The sequence below is a fragment of the Periplaneta americana genome, chromosome 6, assembly GCF_040183065.1.
Source record: "Periplaneta americana isolate PAMFEO1 chromosome 6, P.americana_PAMFEO1_priV1, whole genome shotgun sequence".
In the NCBI taxonomy this organism is placed as follows: Eukaryota; Metazoa; Arthropoda; class Insecta; order Blattodea; family Blattidae; genus Periplaneta; species Periplaneta americana.
Genome location: NC_091122.1, coordinates 76,966,725 through 76,993,170, shown reverse-complemented (window position 1 = coordinate 76,993,170; position 26,446 = coordinate 76,966,725). Strand labels below are relative to the sequence as shown.

The 26,446-nt window shown below is 35.3% G+C and overlaps 1 protein-coding gene across 7 annotated transcripts in view; it reads right to left on the bottom strand.

Annotated features, from left to right (window-relative positions):
• LOC138701437 (oocyte zinc finger protein XlCOF6.1-like) overlaps window positions 1-26,446 on the bottom strand; it is a 42,436-nt gene that overhangs the window by 15,380 nt on the left and 610 nt on the right. For 3 of the 7 annotated variants that reach the window (XM_069828317.1, XM_069828318.1, XM_069828314.1), the window contains exons 2-5: window positions 21,018-21,194; window positions 17,728-17,825; window positions 15,709-15,831; window positions 6,700-6,782 (exon numbers count right to left, since the gene is read on the bottom strand). In XM_069828317.1, the coding sequence (XP_069684418.1) occupies window positions 6,700-6,782; window positions 15,709-15,831; window positions 17,728-17,825; window positions 21,018-21,078 (365 nt within the window). In that variant the 5' untranslated portion in view covers window positions 21,079-21,194. Of the gene's footprint in view, window positions 1-3,685; window positions 3,874-6,699; window positions 6,783-15,708; window positions 15,832-17,727; window positions 17,826-21,017; window positions 21,195-26,059; window positions 26,341-26,446 lie in introns of those variants that run through there. The other 4 variants (XR_011332569.1, XM_069828319.1, XM_069828315.1 and 1 more) reach the window with 4 other exon arrangements.

Sequence of the window (26,446 nt, the reverse complement as noted above, 5' to 3'; positions counted from 1 at the left end):
CAAATTATTATTTGCTAATACATCTTACAGAAGAAAATTTATGAATGTTTTCACCTATACGACATCATCAGATATTCAAAATGTTACAACGAAATCTAAACATAAGTCCAATAAGGTATTCACAGTAATAAGCATCACAATGATTTAAATAATTGATTATGAGTTACATGTAATAAATCTGATATTCGTGTGAGAAATGCTGAATTTGACTGATTTGTGTAATTTTGCCGACTTGCCGAAAAGTAAAGATATAAAATATGAATGTAAATTACATAGAACTCATGTTACATTTTGTTGACTGTCACAAATTGTTAAAATTGATAAATTGTAAAATATTTGTGCTTAATGGATATTATGCAAATATTACTGATGTTACAATTAAAATGTTGTAATAGTGTATGTCTTATATGAAAAACATTTGTTGAAAATCTTCTATATGAAGAGTCCACTGCAAGAATGATGGATGTCACTTTCTTGTCGAAAATGAACCAAGACTGTCAATGCATAGCTGAAGACATATAGAATGTACATAGAGAGTTATATGGCATTAACATATGGCATCATTGTCCAGTAATGATCGGAAAATCTCAGTTAAGCTTTGAGCACTAAGCATTTCAAACTTTCAATTGCTTCTCCTGCAAAATGTATTCCAAATGACATCCATCATTCTTGCAGTGGACTCTTCATATATGATTGTTCACCGGGTTCTTGACTTGTATTATGTACGTGTGGAATGAGTGCAGCATTCATTCATGTTAATTATTTTTAAGGTATACCAAGTTTGATGATCATTTTGTATTTGTAGTCAGTGTGTTTTATGAACTTGTGTGAAGATTGCCCCATGTTAGTATTGGAAGGATGAAAAGTTTGACATGATTATATTATACATGTGTATGCATTGAAGTGTATGACATGTTCTTGTTGTAGATTTACTGCGTACTTAGCTACTGATCCATAATAAGGAATCAAACCACAAACATAACCATTTGTCGAATCAGCAATTATATAATTCGAAGACCCCATTTTGTTGGTTTCTGTGGGTTGTACATCTTGAATACCACACATCCCCTGAAATTTACAGTAGACTCATCTACACATACGTGTTCCGATGGGCTGTAAAATTCCAAAAATTTTTATTCAACGTAATCTATAACGTTTTTCATTTTACTTGCTCGGGACTACATTTGTCTGTCTGGAGTTCCATCTTTAGGAGGCGGAGAGACATGAAGACCCCGATATATTTGCAGAAATCGCTTTCTTGAAAATATGTCTTTGAAGAACCGCGAACTGTCTAGCCATTGGTCTGAGAAAAAGTCTCTGATGGAACTCTTCATATGTCTTTCCATATTCAGTATTACTCCGTGAAAAGCCATTAGCTCTTCAGCAGTGACATCTTCCCACCCATTCCAAACTGAATGTTTTCGCAAAGGTGTGACTTTTAGTATTTTTTGTCTAACATACCTGTTGGTTTCTGGTTTCGGTAGCTATTTCTTGAAACAATGTCTGGCTAAAAAATATCAAAAAAATAAAAATAAAAATGGTGAATCAGGCGTTTATTCAGTTTGAGGAGATTTATAAGCTGCTGTTCCACGAAACAGTACATGATGAAAGTCATGGGCATTAGCAACCCAACAATCCCAACCATCATTGTCAACATTGTCTATTTTATCATCACCATCATCTTCAACATCATTTGAACTGAACTGATTGTCATCAGAATCGTTTGTACTGTCACTCGAAATGGCTTCACTTACTTGAGATTCAGAATCATTGTCTTCAATTAGTTCAATGTCTGAATCAACACTAAAAGATTTTCAATCCCCATGCAAGTCATCATGTATCTCATCATAGCCCAAAGCCTTCCATGTTTTTTTTTTCACTATGTGTTTAGTTTTCTTCACAATACTCCCACTCATAGACGGCATTGTGATAACAAGAACGAGAACTTTTGCAGCCACTTCTAAATTGTACAGGAAAAAATTCTAATTCACACGAAAATAACACCATTGCACAGATCGTAATCTCAATAGCATACTGACGCAACATGCATTCCTTGCTCCGAGTTCGGAGTGTTTATAAACATTGTAGGAAACATGGCAGACTCAGTCCAGTGTAGGACTGCAGCTGATATATTTCAGTGGCGGACTGACGCTAGCATAGGCCCAGTAACAGTTAAGGCAACAAAAACATTCTCTTTAACAAACGCCAATTCTTTTGAGAATAGTGGGCTGCTCCTGCAAACATTCAATGAAAGCTGACGCTTCTTGTCATGTGACAGACGTAGAATATGACGGATGAAATAGAAGAAAATAACTCAACTAAGGTGAAATCTAGGAAGCATGTGAAAAACTGTGATGAGTGGGAAAAGAATGTATGAAAAATATAAAGAGACAGTGGCCAAGAGTATGCAAATGCAAGTGGAAAGCCTGTGTTCGCGAAAATGTACACTGACAAAGACTGCAAAATTTGAGCAAGGAGGCTCGCAATCGAGAGGTATGCGGTTCAACTCCTGAGACCGACCAACCTGCGGTTTTTCCGTGATCTTCCACAGTTACTTAGGTAAATGCTGGGTGGAATTTTCACTGCCACAGTCCATTTCCCTTCCTCTTCCCAATAGAAAAAGAATTTAGATTTCATATCTTATCGTTCATCTTCATCATCTCATTCCACAGGCATATTCAGGTCAGGAGCAAGTCTTCGTCTGCTTGCAGGAGGGGCATCCTCTCTGAAACCGTCTCTGAGTTCCAAGCCTTTCACAATATCTCTGCCAGGATTCATTCCTTAAGAGCACTTCCGAGGGCGCTTCTACATGCTAGAAGAGTTGTCAGAATGGATCCTGTGCTGTTTGGTCAATTTGCCTGTATAAACATAAGGTATAGGGGGCCCATTGGGTGAACGGGTGAGGGGTCTCATGCGGCCGATGGGCTGATACACCTCATTCTCATTCATCTTATAATTTGGGGTGCACAATAGGTCACTGTCGAGCCGACGTGCTCAAGGGTCGTCCCTATACCACCACCACCATGGCACTGTGTGCAACAATCCACAGAAAGATGGGTTTATTGAGCATCTCATATTCAACAATGAGGCAACATTTCATGTAAAGACTATTTGTTCTTCACAATTGCCGAATTTGGGGTATTGAGAATCCACACACTATCACTGAACAAAGCCGTATCACATAGCAAACTGTATATCGTTTTTTTTTATGGAGACCACAGTCACTGGCATAAGTTACCTCGACATGCTCCAACTAAATGAAGATTCGAATAGTTACCTGTACCAGCAGAATGGTGCACCTCTCCACTATCACTGTGAAGTTCGTGACTATCTCAATCTCATACTTCCCCAACATTGGCTAAGACGAGTAAGAGACACGAACAACACTTATATGGAATAGCCACCATTATCTCCTGATTTAACCCCTTGCAATTATTTCTTGGGGGGGTTATATAAAGAACAAAGTCTATGTGCTACCTCTACCACGAGACTTGAAGGATCTATGAAATAGGATTGAAGAAGCCGCATCTACAGTGACACTTGACATGTTATCCAGAGTCTAGCAGGAATTGGAATATCGCGTCATACATGGTACTCATGGAAACCTTGTGCACCATATGACCCATCAAACATTGCCTAAAATTAAGTAGTATTTCAATAGAAAGAATATTAAAGTGGGACTTACTTTAGAGACATGGTGTATATAGTATTTTCATAGTTGTCCTATCCATGGAATCATTTTGTAACATTTGCTTCCATATATCATGTGTAGTACTGAAGTGGAATTAAATTTAAAGAATGAAAGAAAAATCTGTCCCATTTTGATGATGTAATGAAGTTTACTATATTGGTGAATGATTTAAATCATTAACACTGAAAATAAAGTAAGAAAAAAAATATGTTTGAATAATGGAAGAAATGAAACAATAGTATGTGAGAATATGAAGAAAACTGTTCGCTATAATTTACTGAAAGACTATAAATTCTTTATTTTTCTCCTTTACATGTATTTAGAGACAATGAGAAATCAAAATGTAAATAACTGAAGTGAAAATTTCAACTATCAGGCTAATATTCAAAGCACAGTACTCATAATAATTGCAGAAATGTTCATAGTCACATAGTAAGAAGACATGATAGACTCAATAAGTTATAACAATTTTCCTTCCGTTGCTTCTCAAGAATAATTTAGTGCAGTTGTTCTTGATGCCTCATTTTGATTACTGTGACACTCTCTACACTGACCTTAACATGAGATTGACAGACAGACTACAGAGTGTTCATAATGCATGTGTTCGATTTATTTGCAACATCCGTAGATCTGACCGTATCACACCTTCACTAAATATGCTGTCCTGGGCCCATCTCAAAGGGCGAAGAACTATTCACTCTCTCACTTTACTCTTCAATATTCTTCAAACCTCTAACCCTAGCTACTTAGCTTCTCGTTTTCAACGTTTGTCCTCATATCACAAAATAGATACTTGCTCACAACACCATAATCACACTCTCCATTCCTGAACACAGAACATTCTTCTACACTTCATCTTTCACCGTCTCTGCAGCTCATCTCTGGAACTCTCTACCACAACATGTCAGAGACTGTCGGACATTGTCTAGTTTCAAAAATAAATTAAAATTGCACTTTTTCAATTCAGATTCTTTTCAGTTATAAGCCCTTTTCTCTGCGATAGTTTTGTAAAAATATAGGCTATATATTTCTTTCCTTCCTTTCCCCTTTTTGTTCTCTTTATCAGCCGATGAATTTATTATCATAGCCTTTTTATTGTGAATTTTATTTAATATTCGTATTTCTTTTCTTTTTTATTATTATTTTATTACATTCCATTTTGTTTTATTCTACCTTACGTTTTCCATATTAACCATTTGTACTAAATGAGTTGCTTTTACTGTATTCCAATGTATTTTACATTCTTTTTTCTAGTACTGTATAATTTTCATGTTGTTTAGTGTCGATTTTATTATGCTATTATTATTATTATTATTATTATTATTATTATTATTATTATTATTATTATTATTTTTGCAATATGTTAGTATTCTGTTCTTTAACTTTTTTGCTAAATTTTAACTGCTTGTATACTTTGTGACCTGGTAGAGTGTAAGAGAAGGCCCTATGGCCTTGACTCTGCCAGTATAAATAAAGAATTATTATTATTACAATACGAATAAAAGAAAAACGACTTGAGTGCAACAGCAATGTGATAACGATGGACAAGGAGATTTGCAAAGAAGAAGGCAAACATCGAGTGTGAAGACAAAATAAAAATAGATTAAAATTGGTTGGACAACAAAGGTGATAATCTTAAACAAATAAAAGCAAGTACTGTAGGAAACAGTAAAGGGAGCTACTATTCCAAATGATTTCGAGCAGCACTACTGGAAGAATTATTTCTATAATAATAATAATAATAATAATAATAATAATAATAATAATAATAATAATGGTTTATTTTAACTGGCAGAGTTAAGGCCATTCGGCCTTCTCTTCCACTCAACCAGTATGATAGAGAATTACTACAATGCTATGAATATAACATAATTAATACAATACAATTCAAAGGAATACAATACTACAATACAAGACAATATAATACATAATTAATATAATACAATGACAATTCTTTTCATCTTCACGACACCAATAAAATAATAATAATACTAATAATAATAATAATAATAATAATAATAATAATAATAACAGTAATAGTAATGATAGTCATACCTAAATTAAATTAAATTATTAAACTCGATCACAATTATAACTTCAATTTGATTGCGCCCGTAAGAAATCGTTTAGCCTTTTCTTGAAAGTGGTTATTGTCTGGCAGCCCCTTATCTTCTGAGGTAGAGAATTCCATTCACAGGGGACTGAGACAGTAAAAGAGGATGAATAGTGGGATGTTCTATGGGCAGGAATTGCTAGGATTTGGCACTCCTGTGACCTGGTGTTTAGATTGTGATTGGAGGATAAGTAGTTAAACAGGGAACGAAGATAATTTGGAGTAGAAGTGTGGAGAACTCGAAACAGAAGAGACAGTGAATGAAGTGTTCTACGGTTACTAAGTTGCAGCCAGGATAAAGATTTGAACGAGGGTGTAATGTGGTCAAATTTGTGAGCATTGGTTATGAATCTGACACTCATATTGTGCACATGCTGCAGCTTGTTCGAAAGGTCAGTTGTCAAGTCTGTAAGTATTACGTCGCAATAGTCAAACAGTGGTAGTACGAGGGTTTGCACTAAAGTCTGTTTTAATTCTGGCGGGAGGAAGTTTCTAAATGGGTTAAGAGAATGCATGGTATAGCACACTCTCTTGGATATTTCCTTTATTTGGCATTCCAAATTTAAATTTTCGTCCAAGAAAATGCCGAGGTTTCTGACGATGGAATGGTATGGAATAGTGGCATTATTTACTGTAATAATTGGGATATGTCTGTTGTTCATTGTGTTCAGTAGTCTCCTATGTCCAATTATTATAGCTTGTGACTTACTAGCATTTAACTTAAGTCCGAACTTTTTCGCCCATGAAGAAACTTGATTCAAGTCATGATTAATTTTGCCAATATGCAGGGAGTAGAAAATGCGTTGACATATTACATAATGTTATTGTAATATGTAATAATTTTAAAGAAGAAATGAAAGACAGAATGGCGTGAAAACTCTTACATTACACTCACCTTTCAGTCAAAACCTCATCTTGCTCTGCCGTCACTTCTATTTTCAGTTCCTCCTGCACTGTGTTCAAGTCACAAGACTCTTCCTGAAAAGAAAAGAAAAGAAAACGAAGGGATGATGGAATTTGAGCTGAGAATATATATTTTTTTTTTTTTTACTAAAGGCGGTTACTTGAATGTTCTTCATTCACCCATATAGACCATTTACCAACAGAGTCATTGCCCAGAGAGCGCCATAGGAGGCTGGTGTGATGACTGAGATTTGTTGGGATGCCACAGAAGAACTGGAGCTCCCAGAGAAAAAATGCTTGTGTTACTGAGACCACAGGCTTGCCCAAGTTACAAAAATTGAAAATACACCGGGAATCGAACCTAGGTCCACAGGATTATAAGTGCAGCATTCTACCATAACGACTATGAGCTGAGAAAGTATGTCATCGATTTAGTATGTTGGAAATTTGAATTTATATATATACACAGGGTGGAAGTGAAATAGCCTTGCAGATTTGCAGAGTGAATAGCTCATGTTATATGTAACAAAAAACTATAATATCATATTGGTGGAAAGTTCATAGTTTTTTAAGTTAAAAATATTTTTTTCCCAAATGTTTAATGATCTCTTATTGGGTAACAATTGCGAGTAGAATCGTGATTTTTGTCCATATCGATAGGAAATCTAATAAATAATAATTTATCCTTGTGGCATAATTCAATAGCATGAACGGTTTTCGTGTAAATTTAATTAAAACAAACCCTAAATTCAAGCCATTGTATGAAGTGACCGAGTGGCAATGCCTCGGCAGAATGCAGCATATGTATGGAGACTAACCGAGATCGCTGACCTCTTATATCTGCATCATGAGTTGAGTGTATTAGTGACGATGTTGCCAGACTGCTCAAACTTCAAACTTAATTTTCTAATTAACCATTCATTTAATCACAAAAAGCCAATAGCGTGGCTCAGTCAGTTAAGGCGCTTGCCTGCCGGTCTGAAGTTGCACTCGGGCGCGGGTTTGATCCCCGCTTGGGCTGATTACCTGGTTGGGTTTTTTCCGAGGTTTTCCCCAACCATGAGGTGAATGCCAGGTAATCTATGGCGAATCCTCGGCCTCACCTCGCCAAATATCATCTCGCTATCACCAGTCTCATCAACGCTAAATAACCTCGTAGTTGATACAGCGTCATTAAATAATCAACTAAAAAAAAAAATTTAATCACAAAATGTAATAAAGGTTTTCTATTTATTTTTTGTACCCTACCATCCCTTTCACACTGCAAGATTATTTCACTTCCACCAGTGTGTGTGTATATATATATATATATATACTAATTATATATATATATATACTCGTATATATATATTTTTTTTGAGGGAGGCCTGAGGAATAACACCTAAGCTTGCGACTTATTGTGCAACCCCCTTATATATATTTGCTGCATTTAGATTGGCAACAGGCCATGATTGTTTGGCCAAACACCTGGATAGAATTGGAATATATCAGTCCCCTAACTGCCCATTGTGCAACTCAAACCAAGAAATGGATTCGGAACACCTCAAAATCTGTGTTTCAGTGGCTGGCCATGATAATATCTTTGAAAAATATTGGAGTGCAAGAGGTCAAATGACTTTATTGTCAAACGCCTGGCATTAGAAAACAACAACAACATATTGTGGTATGATTGTTGGAGTCCTTAGGAATGCATTCCCGTGAGTAAGTGATTAACTTCATGGTGCCATCTTATCGATTGAGCGACAGCATCCAGTTCTGATGGAGTATGCATAGGCAGGAAAACTCCTCCTCTTCCATGTTTATGTTCTGCCACCTTCTCAGATTGATGGCATCTGTTCGCAATTCACGTACTACATCCTGCTGCATTCTGCTGAAGATTGCGGCACAGCAGATACTGTGATTCACCAAGCTGCCATCTGTCCGACAGAGCTACATTCCCTGGTCTGCAGTAGTCCACTGTGAAAGTCCCTATATACCTTCCGGGGATCTGTGCAGTTCCCCCAGACAGATGACTTCCGTAGGAAAATTACAGTACTATATCTGCCCTACGAGAATTTTACTGCAAGCAAGTAAAGAGATAGGTTTGGAAGTAAATCCCGAAAAGACAAAGTATATGATTATGTCTCGTGACGAGAATATTGTACGAAATGGAAATATAAAAATTGGAAATTTATCTTTTGAAGAGGTGGAGAAGTTCAAATATCTTGGAGCAACAGTAACAAATATAAATGATATTCGGGAGGAAATGCCTGTTATTATTCGGTTGAGAAGCTTCTATCATTCAGTCTGCTGTCAAAAAATCTTAAAGTTAGAATTTATAAAACAGTTATATTACCGGTTGTTCTTTATGGTTTTGAAACTTGGACTCTCACTTTGAGAGAGGAACATAGGTTAAGGGTGTTTGAGAATAAGGTGCTTAGGAAAATATTTGAGGCTAAGAGGGATGAAGTTACAGGAGAATGGAGAAAGTTACACAACGCAGAACTGCACGCATTGTATTCTTCACCGGACATAATTAGGAACATTAAATCCAGACGTTTGAGATGGGCTGGGCATGTACAGTAGCATGTATGGGCAAATCCAGAAATGCATATAGAGTGTTAGTTGGGAGGCCGAAAGGAAAAAGACCTTTAGGGAGGCCAAGATGTAGATGGGAAGATAATATTAAAATGGATTTGAGGGAGGTGGGATATGATAGAGAATGGATTAATCTTGCTCAGGAGATAGGGACCAATGGCGGGCTTATGTGAGGGCTGCAATGAACCTCCGGGTTCCTTAAAAGCCAGTAAGTAAGTATATCTGCCCAATCTCCTGGCAGACCAGAAACTATTGAAAATGATATAATATGAAGTTAAAGTTAATGAAAGCGAAATGTGTCTGAGGTCCAATGCTGAAAGTTACCCAACAATTCTGCTTGAAGAGGTTGAGGGAGAAACCACGGAGAAAAATCCAACCAGGTAACTTGTCCCAAATAGGATTTGTTCCCAGGATTTCACAGTCAGACATGCTAACTGTTACTCCACAGCAATGGACGAATTTATATCCTACTAGCTCAAATAGAATTTTAGGAATGCAATTTACTAGCATTTTACTCATCAGTCACTAATTTGGTGAACTGGATCTATTTTGAAATAAAATCTAAGGATTTCAATGTATGACACAAAATTTAACACTATATAATAGCAACAGGGAAGCAATTTTATGCTGTAACTAAAATTTGGCTAACTTTCTCTACTGAACATGTATCTTATTGTTGATTTTATATTAATAATTTGATATAGAAGTAAAATAATATACGTTCTTCACCTGAATATACTCGACAACACGTGGAGTGTATGTATTAAATAACTTGCTGTACCAGCTTTTCAAATTTCATATGTGTGACATATGCTTCCCAACTTAAGAACAATGAAAGACAAAGCCAAAAATCCCGCATTTTATACTCTGTGACAAGGCATAATCTGGATGTGGATATATGGATAAAGTCCACAGAAGTTGTATAAACAGGCACACTGAGTCTTAAGATTAGAGAAGTTAAATCTACTGCATTCTGCATGATTAAACAATATGTTGATGGCAAGTTGTAATTCTTGCACAACTGATGGTAGATATTGAGAGCTGCGACATAAATCGAAGTCATCAAGGTATAGAAAGCAAAAAATAAAGATGGGCTATGTGAAATCGACAACATTTACCACAGACCCTGCAAAACACCATATTGATGAAGAGGTCCGTCAGAAGGTGTGTTACCTAAGTAATCATCGTCATCATCATCATCATCATCGTCGTCGTCGTCTTCGTCATCATCATCATCATCATCATCATCGTCATCATCATCATCATCACAAATCAGAACACATCCAGTAGCCATTTGAGAGGCCCTCTTCTCTTCTGTACCTTCATTGCCTGTCGCCATCTTCCTCATCGTCATCATCATCATAATCATCATCGCAAATTAGGACACATCCAGTAACCATTTGAGACGTCTTCCTTATCTTCTGTGCCTTCCTGGTCTGCAAGACATTATCTTTGGAATTCTGGTACATAAGTGAGCTTGGAAATATTCCTCTTTCATCAGGTTGGGATATATGTGTTTATATGAAGTCCACAACTATCTCCTAGGTAGACAGAGTTACGTATAAATCTACATACGACACAAAGCAAAATGATCAAAACTGTGGCTGAGAACGAGAAATTATGAAACAATATAACTAAATTCAAAAAGGACATTATTCATGCATTCAATGATACCATTTTTGGCAAAATATAATATCCAGCTGTTAGACGAGAATATATGCTGTGGAATCAAAATCTTGCTTAGCATAATTCCCTAAAACTAAATAAAATTGACAAATGTAAAATTCAAGTACTAAGTGAACCACAAAAGAAAATGGTTGATAACAACGTATAGATATACTTGTGTTCCTTATCCAACAACTGCTCTGAAGATGACCACAACACAGCGGTTGAAACGTCAGCCACCAACATCAAGACAATGCGGTAGAAGCCCCGAAGCTTATCCACAGACCATGTACACCAGCCGCGGAAGCCACACAAACACGCCAACATTTATAGGACAAGATTCTCAAGATTTATTCCTTATAAGAGTATATCGTATATATCTAGATGTACATAATTTTTAATTTTATTTTTCTTTTTGTTGTCACAAAACTCAAAACATTTCATGATTTGCTATTAAGTGAAGTAAGTCTTGATAGTGTTCTTATGACATTTGGTTCAGTTTTTCATGTATAATTTTACATGTCTGTAGTAAAGTACACTGTGTACATAAATAATGTAACAAGAATAGCAGCAATAACTTTGAAACCAATGAACATATTTTTATTCTCTATGCTTTGTGAAATTAAAAGATGTTGGGAGTCTTGTTACACAATTTCTACATGTGCGCCTCTGGTTCCCAATGCAACGTCTAATCGAAAGTCAATTTCGTTCCAAGTTTTTTTGAGCATAACTGGTGTGATCATAGAAATGACATCTCTTATTCTTACACGTAAGACCTGGAGATTCCATACGGGTGTTCTGTAGATACTGTCCTTTACGTAACCTCACATAACGAAATCTAGTGGCATAAGTTTCTCATACCATAGCCGAATATCACGTCTAGAAGGTGCATGATGAGTATTGTAGACTCTCCTATAATTTCTTTGAACATGTGTTGTTGAATTAGTCTCAATTATCCATTCTATACAACGAACTTTCTGTTCTAAATTCGCCATTTTCAGAAAAAATGTAACATACAGACAAAAAGTGACATATGGCTCAAGCAACAATAACTAAAATCTCCCAACTTTTGTTAACATCTTACAATAACCATAATCCAGTTATTCTGATCATGTTATTAGATATGTTGATATTGTTTTGTTACATTATTTTATGTACACAGTGTATGTTTTACAACTACAGTAATTTTGAGAAAGACAGGTGCAGGTATTCTAAGGAGAACTTCTTAAGAAGTTAAATGAAGAAGATTTCATCATGAACCAAAGATATATAATTAATTAAGTTGTAATCCCTCGTCCATCAACATCAACATCAACAAGGACGAGGGGTTACAACTCAGCAACTCATGGGGAAGTCTATTCCAAGATCATACTTAGGAACAAGAAACCAGGTCTCCACATGTACATGCCGCCCCCCTTCATCCGGACATCAGGCATGGTATCAAGGTCACTTTTTCGGACCTTATGAGGGCCAGTATTTAATATGTATACTCCCCTTCATACAGACTTCAACCGGATTGGACAACGAAGGATCAATCAGATGCCAGAAGGAGAACCTACGCCCTATCACCGAAAGTACTCCCCCCATCGAGACTACTATATATATACGAGCTCGCAGATTATTTCCTTATCCAACAACTGCTCTCAAGATGACCACAACACAGCGGTTGAAATGTCAGCCACCAACACCAAGACAACGCGGCAGAAGCCCCGAAGCTTATCCACAAACCTTGTCCTATAAATGTTTCGACAGTAAGTAGTGATATCAATTTTCAAAATTAAAAAGATCATACCACAACACAGTTCTACTGTAAGGTCTGTGCAAATGTGCAAGACCTGACTAATAATGCAGCGAATAAGCTAATGACTAGGGCAAGGCATTTAATGATTTTGCGTCTTGTTGAAAGATAGCTCGAATATATACAAATAGGTATCATGAATTAATTAATTAAATAAAGGCAATTTCTTAGGGCATTATTTTTTTTCTTTTAATATTTTGCGTCATTTTCAAGAGATAGGTATTTTTTTGGCATTTTTTAGACCATTTTCGGATTTTTTTAATAGTTTTCTATAGAATGTTACATTTCATTATATTTTGAATTTTTCATTATTATTTCTGTTCTTAATGCTTGTCTATTATAACTTTACAAGCACATAACGTTCACAGGAAACAAAGCAGATTTGCGGCATAACTGCTATACCTATTTTTCAAGGACTGAGCATTTTGAATTCGACTACACTTCCAAGAAAACATGGTATAAGCAGTACCTGCTTCCCCTATGAGCATTTTTAAGGAATGAGCATTTTGAACTCGACTTAATTTTCAAGAAAACATGGTATAAGCAGTACCTGCTTCTCCTATTTTTAAGGAATGAGCATAATGAATTCACCCAAGCCTGTTCATTGTTCCTTCTCTTCAGGTAGATCGGAAGGAGTTTCACTGTGTCAGTCGTCTGTATGTAAGAGTTGAGTGAGATATTTTGTTGACCAATAGAACAGTAAGATGCCCAAAGTGAAAGAAAGTGTAATTGTTACATTAAAACAATTTTTTTTTCGCAATATGGAGAAAATAGTTGCAAAGTTTGTGATGTGTGAGTTTCTGCTGAAAAAAAGTTTAGGGTTGAACATCATGTGTCACAAGAGAAATATAAACGTGGTCTACAGCGACTTGAAGACAAAAGAAACCGTGGCCTACAGCAGATACTTCTGGAGGAAACTTGTTCAACATTTTCTCTGTTTTGTGAAAAATTGTGTACAGCATTTTTATGCACTGATATTCCATTGAACAAATTGAACGATCCAAAGCTGTGCATATTGTTAGAAGAGGAGACCAGAAAATCAATTCCAGATCCCAGAACGTTAAGAAGAACCTATGTTGGAAGGTGCTACAACACAACATTGCAACAAATAATCAAAAGGGTTGGAGAAGAAAACATATGGGTATTCATAGATGAAACCACAGACACTATGGGACGATATATAGTCAACATTATTGTAGAAGTTCCAGAAGCAGGGAACCCTGGAGAACCATTTCTACTACATTGTGAGCAGTTGGACAAAGCTAACTACTCAACGATCAGCAAATTGTTGACCAATCTTTTGAGATTATTATGGTCTGAGGGCATTCGAAATGATGTGTTGCTGTTAATAACAGATGCAGCACACTACAAGATAATGGCTGCTAATTCGTTATGTGAGCTCTTCTCAAAAATGGTGCATATCACATGCCTAGCCCATGTATTATATCGGACCATGGAGGAGTTACATGTTAATTTTCCTGAAGTTGACAAGTTAATTGGATATGTACAGAAAGTGTTCTTGAAAGCTCCATCTCGAGTTCTAGCATTCAAAATAGAAACTCCAGAAATTCCCTTCCCTTTTTCACCTGTTTTGACAAGATGGGGAATGTGGTTTGAGGCTTGTTGTTATTACTGTGAGAACTTCGAAGTTGTGAAGAAAGTGATCGATTCTTTCCACAACACTGAGGCTGCATCAATCAAAACAGTGCAGGAATTCTTGGCTGACAAACAAATTGCAGGTACACTTTACTACATAAAAACAATTTTTTTATTTCTTCTTAATGCAATAACTGCTCCAGAAAAATCCCAAGTGCCATATGGAGCAGCTATAAATTGTGGATAAAGTTGTGAATGATCTGAAGCATGTATGTGGTAAAGTGGGTCAAGCTGTACCCGTGAAATTGAAGAAGGTGTTGGAAAAAGAAGAGTGCTATAAAACATTGTGTTTCCTTGGTGAAGTGTTGTCAGGTGAAAATTTTTCTCTTACTCACTGTAAACTAAATCCGGGAGATATTGCTTGTTTTCAATATGCACTAATTGTTTCAGTGAAGGTAGAGAGGAGCTTCTCCATGTACAAATCATTACTTGCAGACAACAGACAATCGTTTTTATTTGAGAATCTCCGCAAAGTCTTCATTGTTCATTTCAAGTCAAATTTATTGTAAACTGCAGTTTGTGTTCTAACAATAAACAATTAAATACTTTTTTGTTATTTCATTTTAAATCGCACATATTTGCTATGGGGCAATTTGAAGGGCATGCCAGTTCTAAAATAATAGGTTTTCTCCACAAGAGGTGTCCAAGTGGCATTCATTTAATTACTCTGTAAGTAACAAAAGAAGAATATTTTATATAGTAAATTTAAAAATGCACTGTCATCCATTAAATTGCTCATAAACAACACTGCAAATTGCTGCTACATTTCGTTCTTGGTTCAATAACTTTTTTGCTGTCCCTTGTAGGCATATAAATTGTCTTGAAATTCACTGACCCAAGGTTGGAAACCCCAATTTAGGGAACTTGGATATAATGTTAAAAATATAAAAATGGTAAGTTAGCAAATGAATCAAGAAATATTGCAATATTACCTGAAAATCATATTTTATTTCATTAACCAAAAAGCAGTGAAAATCTTGCTTCAGATAATTTGTAAATAACAAAATGAAAAAATGAGTCAAATATAACAGTGTTAATATATCAAACATTTATAAAATAAAACTTCAAGTATATCATTAAAACAACAGCATTCAACCATTTTGAAAATAAAGAATTAAATCACAGTTCAGATCTACAGAACACTGGAACAAAGAATAACTAATTAAGAGTATAATGTAAATGGCTCTCATTTGCAGCCAGCAATTAAGGAGAATTGCCTAGAGATGGTGTTTGTGACGAACACAACATAAGTAATATCTTGGAAAAGAGTTAGAACACCATAACAGCTCCAACAGATCCACTCACCTCAGGTTCACAGTTCACAAAGGCGAAATTAATTGGCACTCGAGTATTTGATGTGAGATCATAGCTGTGGTCCACGTATTCCTTCTTCATCTCAGTTGATTGCAGATTCAATAAATTCACTTCCTGGAGAATATAGAGACATCATTAACAAGTAATTTATATTTGCTGTTTCAAACTTCATTTCATGTACTGCAGGCTGCACTCCAGTACTTGGGCAGTATTTGTAGCCAGTATAGTCCAGAAATTACGAATAGAACTGCGAGGTAAAACGGGGATTATACCTTAACAGCTATAAAGACTGAGGATATGTCTATTTTAAGAGCAAAGGCAATATGTGACTCATGAGATAATAATGATAATCCGTGGTGCTAGAGTCTTTTAAGAGCCCAGACCTACCAGCCAGCTGCTGGCTTCGCATCCATATGCCGAAAGAGAGGTGGACGATCATCCATCCAGAATGGCGGTATTGTGAGGTTAGAACGATTTCCCAGCCATTACAGCTGGCTTTCGTAACCAGATTTTGGTACCTTTCATAGCTCCAAGTGCATCACGATGCTGAGTGGACATTGGTCTCATACACTGGTTGAAATTTCATGAGAAAATGTCTTCTTATATGAGGACTCTAACCAGACAGCATTCCATAATGTAAGGCCTAGGTAGGAGCTATGGTGCAGGGCTCATGAGATAATAATTTCCGAATTTAATCAAGCTTTTACTCTAAGCATGAACAAGAAAACAGCATCGCAATACATATTAGCACATGAACTTCAACAAAAGCAGAAGGTACCCTCACAACCTCAATCTGGTACAAAAATGTTTACTCATTTACAAAACAATTTTGGATTATATTTTCATTTAAATGAGTCAATTTCGCATACATGGCACAAATAAAGCTGATCAACAAAGTCATAAAGAAGAAAATATATTAGAGACATCACAGTTAACCTCAGATCGTCATGAATTAACCTAAGAAATTACAATTCAAGCCATGTTAAGTGTCGCTTGTCTAAAGAACGTAAGGAATGTGTTCTTTATTAGCAACAGCTAGCTTATAAATTTAACAAGGCTGACATCAGATTCCTACAAAGGTACAAAACTGAAGCAACGTATGTTCCACCATTTGTGTTGAACTTGACATTAACTGGGGAGGAGGGGATACATTCAGTATCAAAATTATTTAGGTCCTAATCTGTTACAATTAAAAACATTCTAATAAAGATTAGCATGATTTTAAAAGAAACTTACATTACAACTTGTTGCAAACCACACAGTAATAATTCAAGAGCCCACTTCAACTTACAAAAGTGACTAGGCTACACATATATCAAGGAAACATGTGAAATTATTCGAAATAAGACGACGAACTTAAAGCTTGGTTTTCTTCAGCCTAACAAAGTACAGTCGATTCCCGATAAGTCACACAAAAACTTCCGCGAAATATCGAAAGTCGCGTTTTATTAGCAAAATTTATTATTATTATTTAAAGTCCAGTAAAAGTTACTCTGACAGGTTTAATTACTAAAATACACTTCAAAATCAAACGCAATATGTTGTTGTTGTTTTCTAATGCCAGGCTTTTGACAATAGAGTCATATGATCTCTTGCACTCCAATATTTTTCAAAGATATTGTCATGGTCAGCCACTTTCAGCACAGATTTAAATGCAATATGGAAAATAGTGTAAAACATTTCCAAACATTATAATAATCATACAGTACTGCAGTTCGATAAGATGCACAGCTGACACTAGCCCAGGCCCACACGGTGTGGGTCGAAAGATGGAGTGGGGAGGGAGAGGAGAGAAGTTTGAGAGAGCAGGTAGAAAGTGTAAACGGAAATGACCACGTTACTTCGCCCCCTCTTCCGGCCAGAAAAAGACAGTGATTTACAAGTAAAGCAAATTAACCGCACGCAAATTATTAAGAGTCGATTGTATGTTGAATATAATTTGGAAGATGTATAAAAACATATGTTAAAAAGTCTCATATACAAAACATTTTGCAATTATTTTCAATTTACCTCAGAAAAAGGCTTCTTCTCTTCCAAATCAGTGTTATCACTTGTTTGTATAGCCAAAGGGTCGACCTCAGGTTCCGTTTTGATCATATCCATCACAACTGGAAGGAGAAATTAAGGAAGTGACATTAATATTCAGAATGTGAGCTGTTGAGAAAGATTTGTTGTATTAACTTATGTTTACCAACTTGTTATATGTTATACAAAAGTATGAAATATTTAAATATTAGTGAGTAGATGGTTATGAATATTATTCATCCTGCTACGTCCACAACTCTGGTATGTGTACACCAACTCGCACACACACTCAGAGATATAAGTGATCTACATGAAGCAGGGCTGGTCTTAGGAGTTGTGGGGTGCGATTGGAAACATTATTTGGGGCCCCATGTTCACAAAGAAGTTCTATAGAATTTATACCGGAAAATATAGTTGATTAATATTATACATTTACATCTCTATTAAGGGGTTAGGTACAGCTTATAGCAGTCAAATTTTGGAAATATTCAACACTTTTTTTCTCCATTACTGTATCTTGTACAATAATGAAAATTAGTAGGTATAAAACACTGTCTTTTTGTTACATGAAAAAAATATTTTTACGATTTAAAAAAAATTAATTTAATTTTTTTTTTTTTTTTTTCTTTCAAAATTCAGTTCACTGTGCAGTGATGAAGCGTTTCCCACATAACTCAAAAACTATCCAACATTCTGTGATGAAATTTTTTGTATGTATTTATGAATTCCATATCTACAATATGATGCAAGATCACTTCTCTATCTTAGATAGATTGTCTGATAAAAAATATATTCATTTAAGAAATGGTCAAATATCAGTATTTCCTTCTAACACAAAATGAAAAAATATATATTATTTATTAAGGAATGTAGCTGAAAGAGCATGATATTGTAAACATGAGTTTCAGCAATAAAATAAAAGAGAGAGAACATGAAAAAGTTAACAAGTTTATGAGTTATGAGGGAAACGCTTCATCACTGCACAGTAAACTGACATCATTTTGAATTTTGAAGAAAAAAAAAAGTTTCATTTAAATCGTAAAAATAGGCTATTCTTTTCACATAGCAGAAGGATAGTGCTTTACACATACCAATTGTCATTATTGTACAAGATACAGTAATGGAGGAAAAAAATGTTGAATATTTCCAAAAAATTTACTGCTGTACGCTATACCTAACCCCTTAAAATTAAAAAATTTGACCCTTGGCGTAACAGCCCATGAAGGACCAAGGTTGACCAGCTGACTGCTGGCTCATGTCCACATGCCTCAGCATAGATGAACGATCATCCAACCAATATCGAGGTATCATATGGTTACCATGATGATTCTCTCACATGTTATAGTTTGTTTTCATAACGGGATTTTGCTACCTATTATAGCTCCACAAATTCACAGATTCTCCTAGTTGTTATAATGTAGTTTGTTTCCATAACTAGTTGGATTTTGCTACTTGAACTAGCACTCATGCCATAACGCGATCCAGGCATGATGTCTTAGACTACAAAGCTATAGTACACGACACATCTATAATATTGAATAAAAATCAATCAATATGCATTAAAAAATGAATATAACTTAGTGAAAATTAAGTGTACAAATAAATAAACAACATTATGTTGAATAATATTGAAGGAAAAAATTGTTCCGGGACCGGGTATCAACCCAGGACCTTTGACTAAGCACGCCAATGCTCTACCATTGAGCTATTCAGGAACAATGCATGGCCATGGTCTATTCTTCCCTTTATGTCCACATACCTCAAGTGGTTTGACAACCAACAAAAACCCAACATAGAGTGCATACTATACTGTATGACTTGTGTTGGACATGTTGGACATGAAACCACAATTTAAGCCATAAAGTATAGTATGCACTCTTGGGTCTTAATGGTTGTCAACCCACTTGAGGTTTGTGGACATAAAGGGAAGAATTGGACCATGGCCATGTATCGTTCCTGGATAGCTCAGTGGTAGAGCATTGGCGTGCTTAGTCAAAGGTCCTGGGTTTGATACCCGGTCCCAGAACATTTTTTTCCTTTAATATTATTCAAATCAGCTTTACCAAAAGCTAAACCTGGAAGCCAGATTCGCACAACATAATTTGTTGATTATCTTTAGATAATTTAAATAGATAGGAAATCACCTATTTTATTCACTCTGAAATGATTAGGTGAAAATATGACATTTCTTTCTAATCAAAATGTAACAGTAACATTACTAGGAAATAATTTATATTTTTATTCATATTAATTCTAAATATCACCTAATATGAATAGATAATAAAGACATATTAGTATTACTTACTTACTTACTGGCTTTTAAGGAACCCGGAGATTCATTGCCACCCTCACATAAGCCGGCCATTGGTCCCTATCCTGAGCAAGATTAATCCAGTCTCTACCATCATATCCCACCTCCCTCAAATCCATTAATATTATCTTCTCACCTACGTCTCGGCCTATTGCCTATTAGTATTATTGCCTTTAATGTGGAAAAGTTATCTTTCTTGCTTTTTTTCTCTCCAAAGACCTTTAGGATTTTTTCTAAGTCTAATGAACTCCAGGTAAGTTTCATATTCAATGGACAGAATAAAATTATCAAACTGTTTAAACATTCTGCTGCATTAATGATCTCTCGTAATTAATCAAATGGATTTTCTTCATTATTTTTCTAATGTCAGTAAAAATATGTGATTTTATTAACACTTATTATCTGAAATGTTGATAGCTTTGCAGTTTAGTTCGTGCATAGTTGAATCTTCTCACTCTACACAGAACACATTTTGGTGATGTATAAACTCCAGTTCTGAGGAGATACGCTACCAAAGACTTATGTCCACTTACTAGTCTGAAAATAGTCGTTGCTGTTCTTAGAGAATTAGGAATCACAGTTTTATTTTTTTAAATTTCGCACTAAGATTTATTTTCACTAACTTTATTATAATAATAATTATTATTATTTAATATTGTCTCTTTTATTTTTTCTTTATTAATAATTTTGCTCAATAATACGATACCCAAAATGTCAACTCTGTTGAATTCTTTCTTTGATGTCGAATAACTTTTCTTCTGATGCGACAGTCACTAGGACTGTCAGGAAGATCCAAAGGGCAATGAAAAAAAAAAAAAATTGGAAATGCAGTACTAGTAGATCTAATGCAAGCGAGAAACTCAAGTATTTTCATGCAGATTTTAATCTCTGCTGGAAGAATTGGCTTCAGTACCTCACTCCACAAGCATGTAGCCATTTATATTAGCAACTTTATGGTACTCACCTATTCTTGTTTCTGTTTTACTCTCACATCTGTCATTGCCACTTCCAGATCTGCTGTGCATTTTCGTATAATATCCAAAGACAAGTCCCGAAAATAAAAATCATTGTGCTTAGATGAGGGCCCTCATAGGCGCGGGCTCAATTGCAATAAATTGGTCCACTTGGCTTAAAGCTGGTCCTGACAAAGAGAATAATTACGAAATAAAATAAGTTTAATGACAAAGTTAAGTTAATTATCTCATGATCAGTGCTAGACAAGTCAAATTTGATGTCATTGGAAGTAGTGATGGGCAAATTCCCAGAACTTTGTTATCGGGAATATTTCCCGAAAAATTCCCAGTGAATAAAATGTAAAAGGTAGTTGGAATTAGTAGTATTATTGAAATCAGACCTTTTCTTACGTAAAACACAGGAAACCATTAGTTGGAAACAGGGCTCTTATCTTTCTTTAATTTATTATTAACTATTTAACAAAATTAACAAAAAAAATCCTTTTTTTCAATTTATCAACAATTGTATTGCTATTTTATACTGGAATTAAAATACACAGAGTAATACATAAAAAGTCAAGAGATAAGTCTTAAAGACCCTTCCATAACATACGTAGGCAAATTGATTATCATGATATGTGACGTCATTGAATACAACCCTTCAAATGCAGAGGTATCAGAAATAAAGAAGGCCATTTACCTTCCAGTGGTGGTTTACAAAAATTTCACATTCTTCAGGTTTTATTAAACTACAGAGTGATCCATTTGGATATGTATAAAATAAAAACACTAAAACATTTACTACTGAACTTTATTTGTTAAAACTTTGTGCATACAACACTGAAAGATGGGAGATTCCTCAGAGCTCAACATGACCCCCATTGCGCATCCTGCACAACTCATAATGATAATGCAATTCAGCCCACGTCCATTGTAACATAAGAGGGCTGATTTGTTGAAAAGCTTGAGTAATTTTTACTCTCAGATCATCAATGTTCCTGGGTTTCTGTGAATAGACAATGTCTTTAACAAAACCCCACACGAAGAAGTCAGGAGGGGTTAGATCTGGGGAGTTAGGGGGCCAAGCCAAGAGATAGCTGCTTCTAGTACTGGGTTTCACCTGCGACCTCCTGCATGTTTTTTTTAATACAGAACCTGTTTCTACAAATGTTCAATATCGCAACATTATGGAATCGTATTTAGGTACATTATGCACACCATACTCACGTCGAAATTCCCTTTTAACTCTTTTAACACTCTCAAATTTAGCAAACCAAAGAACACATTGTGCCTGCTGTTGATTTGTAGTACTGGTAGCCATTTTAATCATCTACGATTTTCATTTGACCTTTCAGATTATGCACTGTTCATTGTCATATATGGAAACTCCCATTTTTTAATCATAATATGACCAGCAAGAAATTTTTCCTATTATCATAATAGCTTTATAATAATAAATTAATATTATCCATACCCAAATGGATCAGACTGTACATATTCATAATACACATATGCCGAGTATTTACATTGAAAAAACAATATTCTTTCATATTATTATGATGTACTGAAGCACATATGATATTTCCGTGCAGGAATTCTGCGTTACCATATGATGAAGGATGTAAACAGAAAAATTGTCTCCAGCACCGGGACAATTGCTTACTGGAAGAAGGTTTCATGCTCCTCACCATGAAACACACCCGTAATTTCTTTGATGCTGTGACTGAGACACAAACCAACATTATACACTATAGATTAGGTGTGGAGAGAGGTGAGGTGCAGCATACCTTCTTACAATGTGAGAAAGAATAATTTTGTCATGTAATTACGGAAATAATTATTTCAGTCGAAATATTCCTGCCAGGAATGCCTCCATTACTTCTTCAAAGTTGCTATATCACTGTATCCTCCACAGTATTGAGGTAAGTGCAACAGTGCAATAGTCGATATGGCATTTATAAGTGCCTTTCAAACTCAGTGGCTGTTAGTCCAGGATGTAATAGGTGGTAAGATATCATGCCCAAAGCATAATTTGCATTATTTATTTATCAGTGATATACAGTATCAGGCTAGATTAGCCTTAGTTGTCTTTTTGAAATTCATATTATTTTGAAGTTATATAGGTCTGGTAAGTCTAGTGGCAAATAATCAATGATTTTGAAGAAAATTTACAATTTTAATGACTTAACATAAAGCTACTCTTTTATTGACATATTATGATATATTAAAGCAACGAACGTTTTCACCATTACTGGCCTCATCAGGTTACATTTTTGGTTACAATATCTGATACATGATGTGACAATGTCTAAGTAGACCTGTATGAGACACTCAGCGCACAAATGGCCCAACCCACAAAATTTGCTTATTGAGTTTATTAGGCCTTCTTTAAATCGGCCAAATCATCATTCCCAGTTTTTCCAATTGATTTCAGCACATGTTTCGTAGTGTATCGCATTTTGCGCACTGTTAGAGAGGTAAAATTTAATTTAATTGAAATTTAATTACTTTATTTAATACTTTACACTTGGAAATATAATTTTGTGGGTTGGGCCATTTGTGCGCTGAGCACCTCATATGTACTCGTAAAATATATTTCAGGCACTTATCTGCTTACATAGGCCGAAAGATCGTGAATTAAATATCCTTGTGGGATTACATCGTCACCATGCAAGACCATGACCAGGGTGCAAATTAAGATTTCTTATGAGGGGGGGATATAGAATCCTAAACAGAAAATAATGTATATAAAATTATTATTATTATTATTATTATTATTACTATTATTATTATTATTATTATTATTATTATTATTATTATTATTATTATTATTATTATTATTATTATTATTATTATTGCTGTTGTAGACATTACTGTGATGAAATGTAAACATTGGGAGTGTTAATAATAAAGTAATGAATAACTTCACCACTGTATCACAGTTGGATCAGATCACACCTTTAAAAATAGTTGACTTGAATGAGTTAATTATACCCATGAGCAGGCTTAAGATAAGATGTGTAATTACTAAGTTATTGATTGTTCCAGCATGCCGGTGATATATCAATATTATCTTCTTTGCTTACTTTATACTTTATGAAGTATACTCATATTAAAACAATTATATTTTGTGAGGGGAATACAAGTTATCCCTGTGTGTATTTATGCCAAGGATAAATTATGAAAATTCAAAAGAATATATTGTAAATTATGCGGGGTATTATCATCGGAATAGAGCACAGATTCAACTGTGAGATCTTTGCAAATCCAAACTAAAATGCCTCCTTTATGGTCAGACCGGTTTGTTTGCTAGGTTTTGAAGCCAGAAAGATTGTATAAGGAAGATAATGAAGACCACAATTCAAGAATAAAATTACATGACAAGAAAGAGTAACTAATAAATGTTGAATTTCCACTTTCCAGTGCAGTATTTTTAAGTCGTCCAACTTATCCGAGTTTGTTTACCAATTATTAATATTCATCGACGGTAAAACTTCTGGAAATTGAGCATTGTCGTAAAAGCGTTTTTTGTTGATCATCTTGTGCTAAAGCAAAAATCTCCTCCAGCTGTTGATTCACATATTGCTCACTGTTGAAGTGGTATGATGCTTTGGTCGACATCGATGTAGCCTCTCCTGTTTGACAAGTAGCAGTCACTACACTTTCACCTTGAATTTTTTCTTTTTCCATTGGAGATCTTGTACAAGTATTGGAATTATCTAATTTTGCCTTTTCGGTTTTTCTTTCTTTCCCCTCTCCCATTAGGGAAAATTAAAAACTCTTTTAATTCGTCTTTCTGATGAGTTGAGTTGGAAGTACCGGTATCAACTTTCCTTTTTGTCGGAAGAGATGGTGTCAGTCTGGACGAAGCAACTGAAACCCACCTTTTTTTTGGAGTAGCATCTAACTGAAACAATTGTAGGCCATGTACTTTACGTTTCTGAGATATATCAGCCAACGAAAGATTTCCTTTATAAATTTCTTTGGCCTCATGATAAGGGATATTGCTCTCGTACATGTAGTCATGAATTTTCTTCTGAGTCTGATAAATTGGGCATAATTTGAAACTTGACTTATGCGACTGGAGACAATTAACACATTTGACTTCAACTTTAGTACACTCCACTGACTGATGATTTTCTGCACAATTGTCACAGGTTGGAGGGTTTGGGCAATATTTAGCCCAGTGACCAAATTTGAAACATTTCATACATTGACGAATAGGTGGTGTATATAACTCGACATTACAAGAAGTATAAAAGACAAAGACTTTCGTACGTAACTGTTGTGTCATGAATGTCACTTTGACCGTTTGTGTAGGGACGTATTTCACAGTGCCCGATTCTGTAACAGTACGTTTGCTAAATCAATAGGAATGAATGATTTTGAAACCTTCCACAGATTTCCATGACAAATAATGTCATTAGAAATCTCCACTGGAATGCCTCGAATTACTCCAATAACCTGAACATACAGCCGTGGGATCACTGCCTTAATATCCAGGGATTGCAATATATCTGATTTGAGAAATTTGTTCGCCTCCTTCACAAACTTAAATTTGATTTCCACTTTATTTCTGTTGATTTTCTGAATTTGTTTGATTTGAAACTCTCTGGACTGATAAAGCTGTTTTCCTAACTTCACAGGATGCAGACTGCCTATGTTCTTGTTATTTCCTATAGCGTGCACTATGTAAGGCCCCGAATGCCAACTCACATATTCTGCTGGAGGAATATCACTTTGTATTTCTTTTAGAGGCTCAGATTGATTAGAATTGATTACGGGGAGAGAGCTACTGCCGACTTTCCTTAAGTCTGTATTATCCAGGTCCATGTCCTCTCTGTTGTGGGACCTTCCATATTGAAAAAAAAAAAGTCTCCAACTAGCAGTATATATGGATAACTTCACTAACTGAAATAATTCACAGAAAAAGAAGAGAAAGAGAAAAACAAAAAAAAAATGATATGTATAAATGAATGAATCAATAGATCTAAATAGAAACTGATCTAACGTCCACAAGAACAAACACAACCAAACAATCACAATGAATTACGATTTCCTTCTCTCACTGCTCAAACAACCACTTTATACGATGTCTACAGATGAACTATCGACTGTCGATGAGGAAACTTGCTGATGCCTGCCTTATCATGAACGGTGGCTCTATCACAGTCTAATACATTAGACTGTGGCTCTATTGAGCACATGTTTAACGCTCTCTTCCTCCAGTGCATACTGGATATTGTGTTACTCGTGAGAAGCTGCACTGACGAGATCTACTAAAACCCCACTGATTTTGGAAATGGTTGATTTCCGGACCTATGTTTATTAGGACTTTTTGCCTTGTTTCAGTGTCCTCTACTCATCCTTGCGGTGTGTACCTATATTTATGAAACATCCTATACAGACCTCGCAGAAGGCATTAAAGAAATAAGGGTCG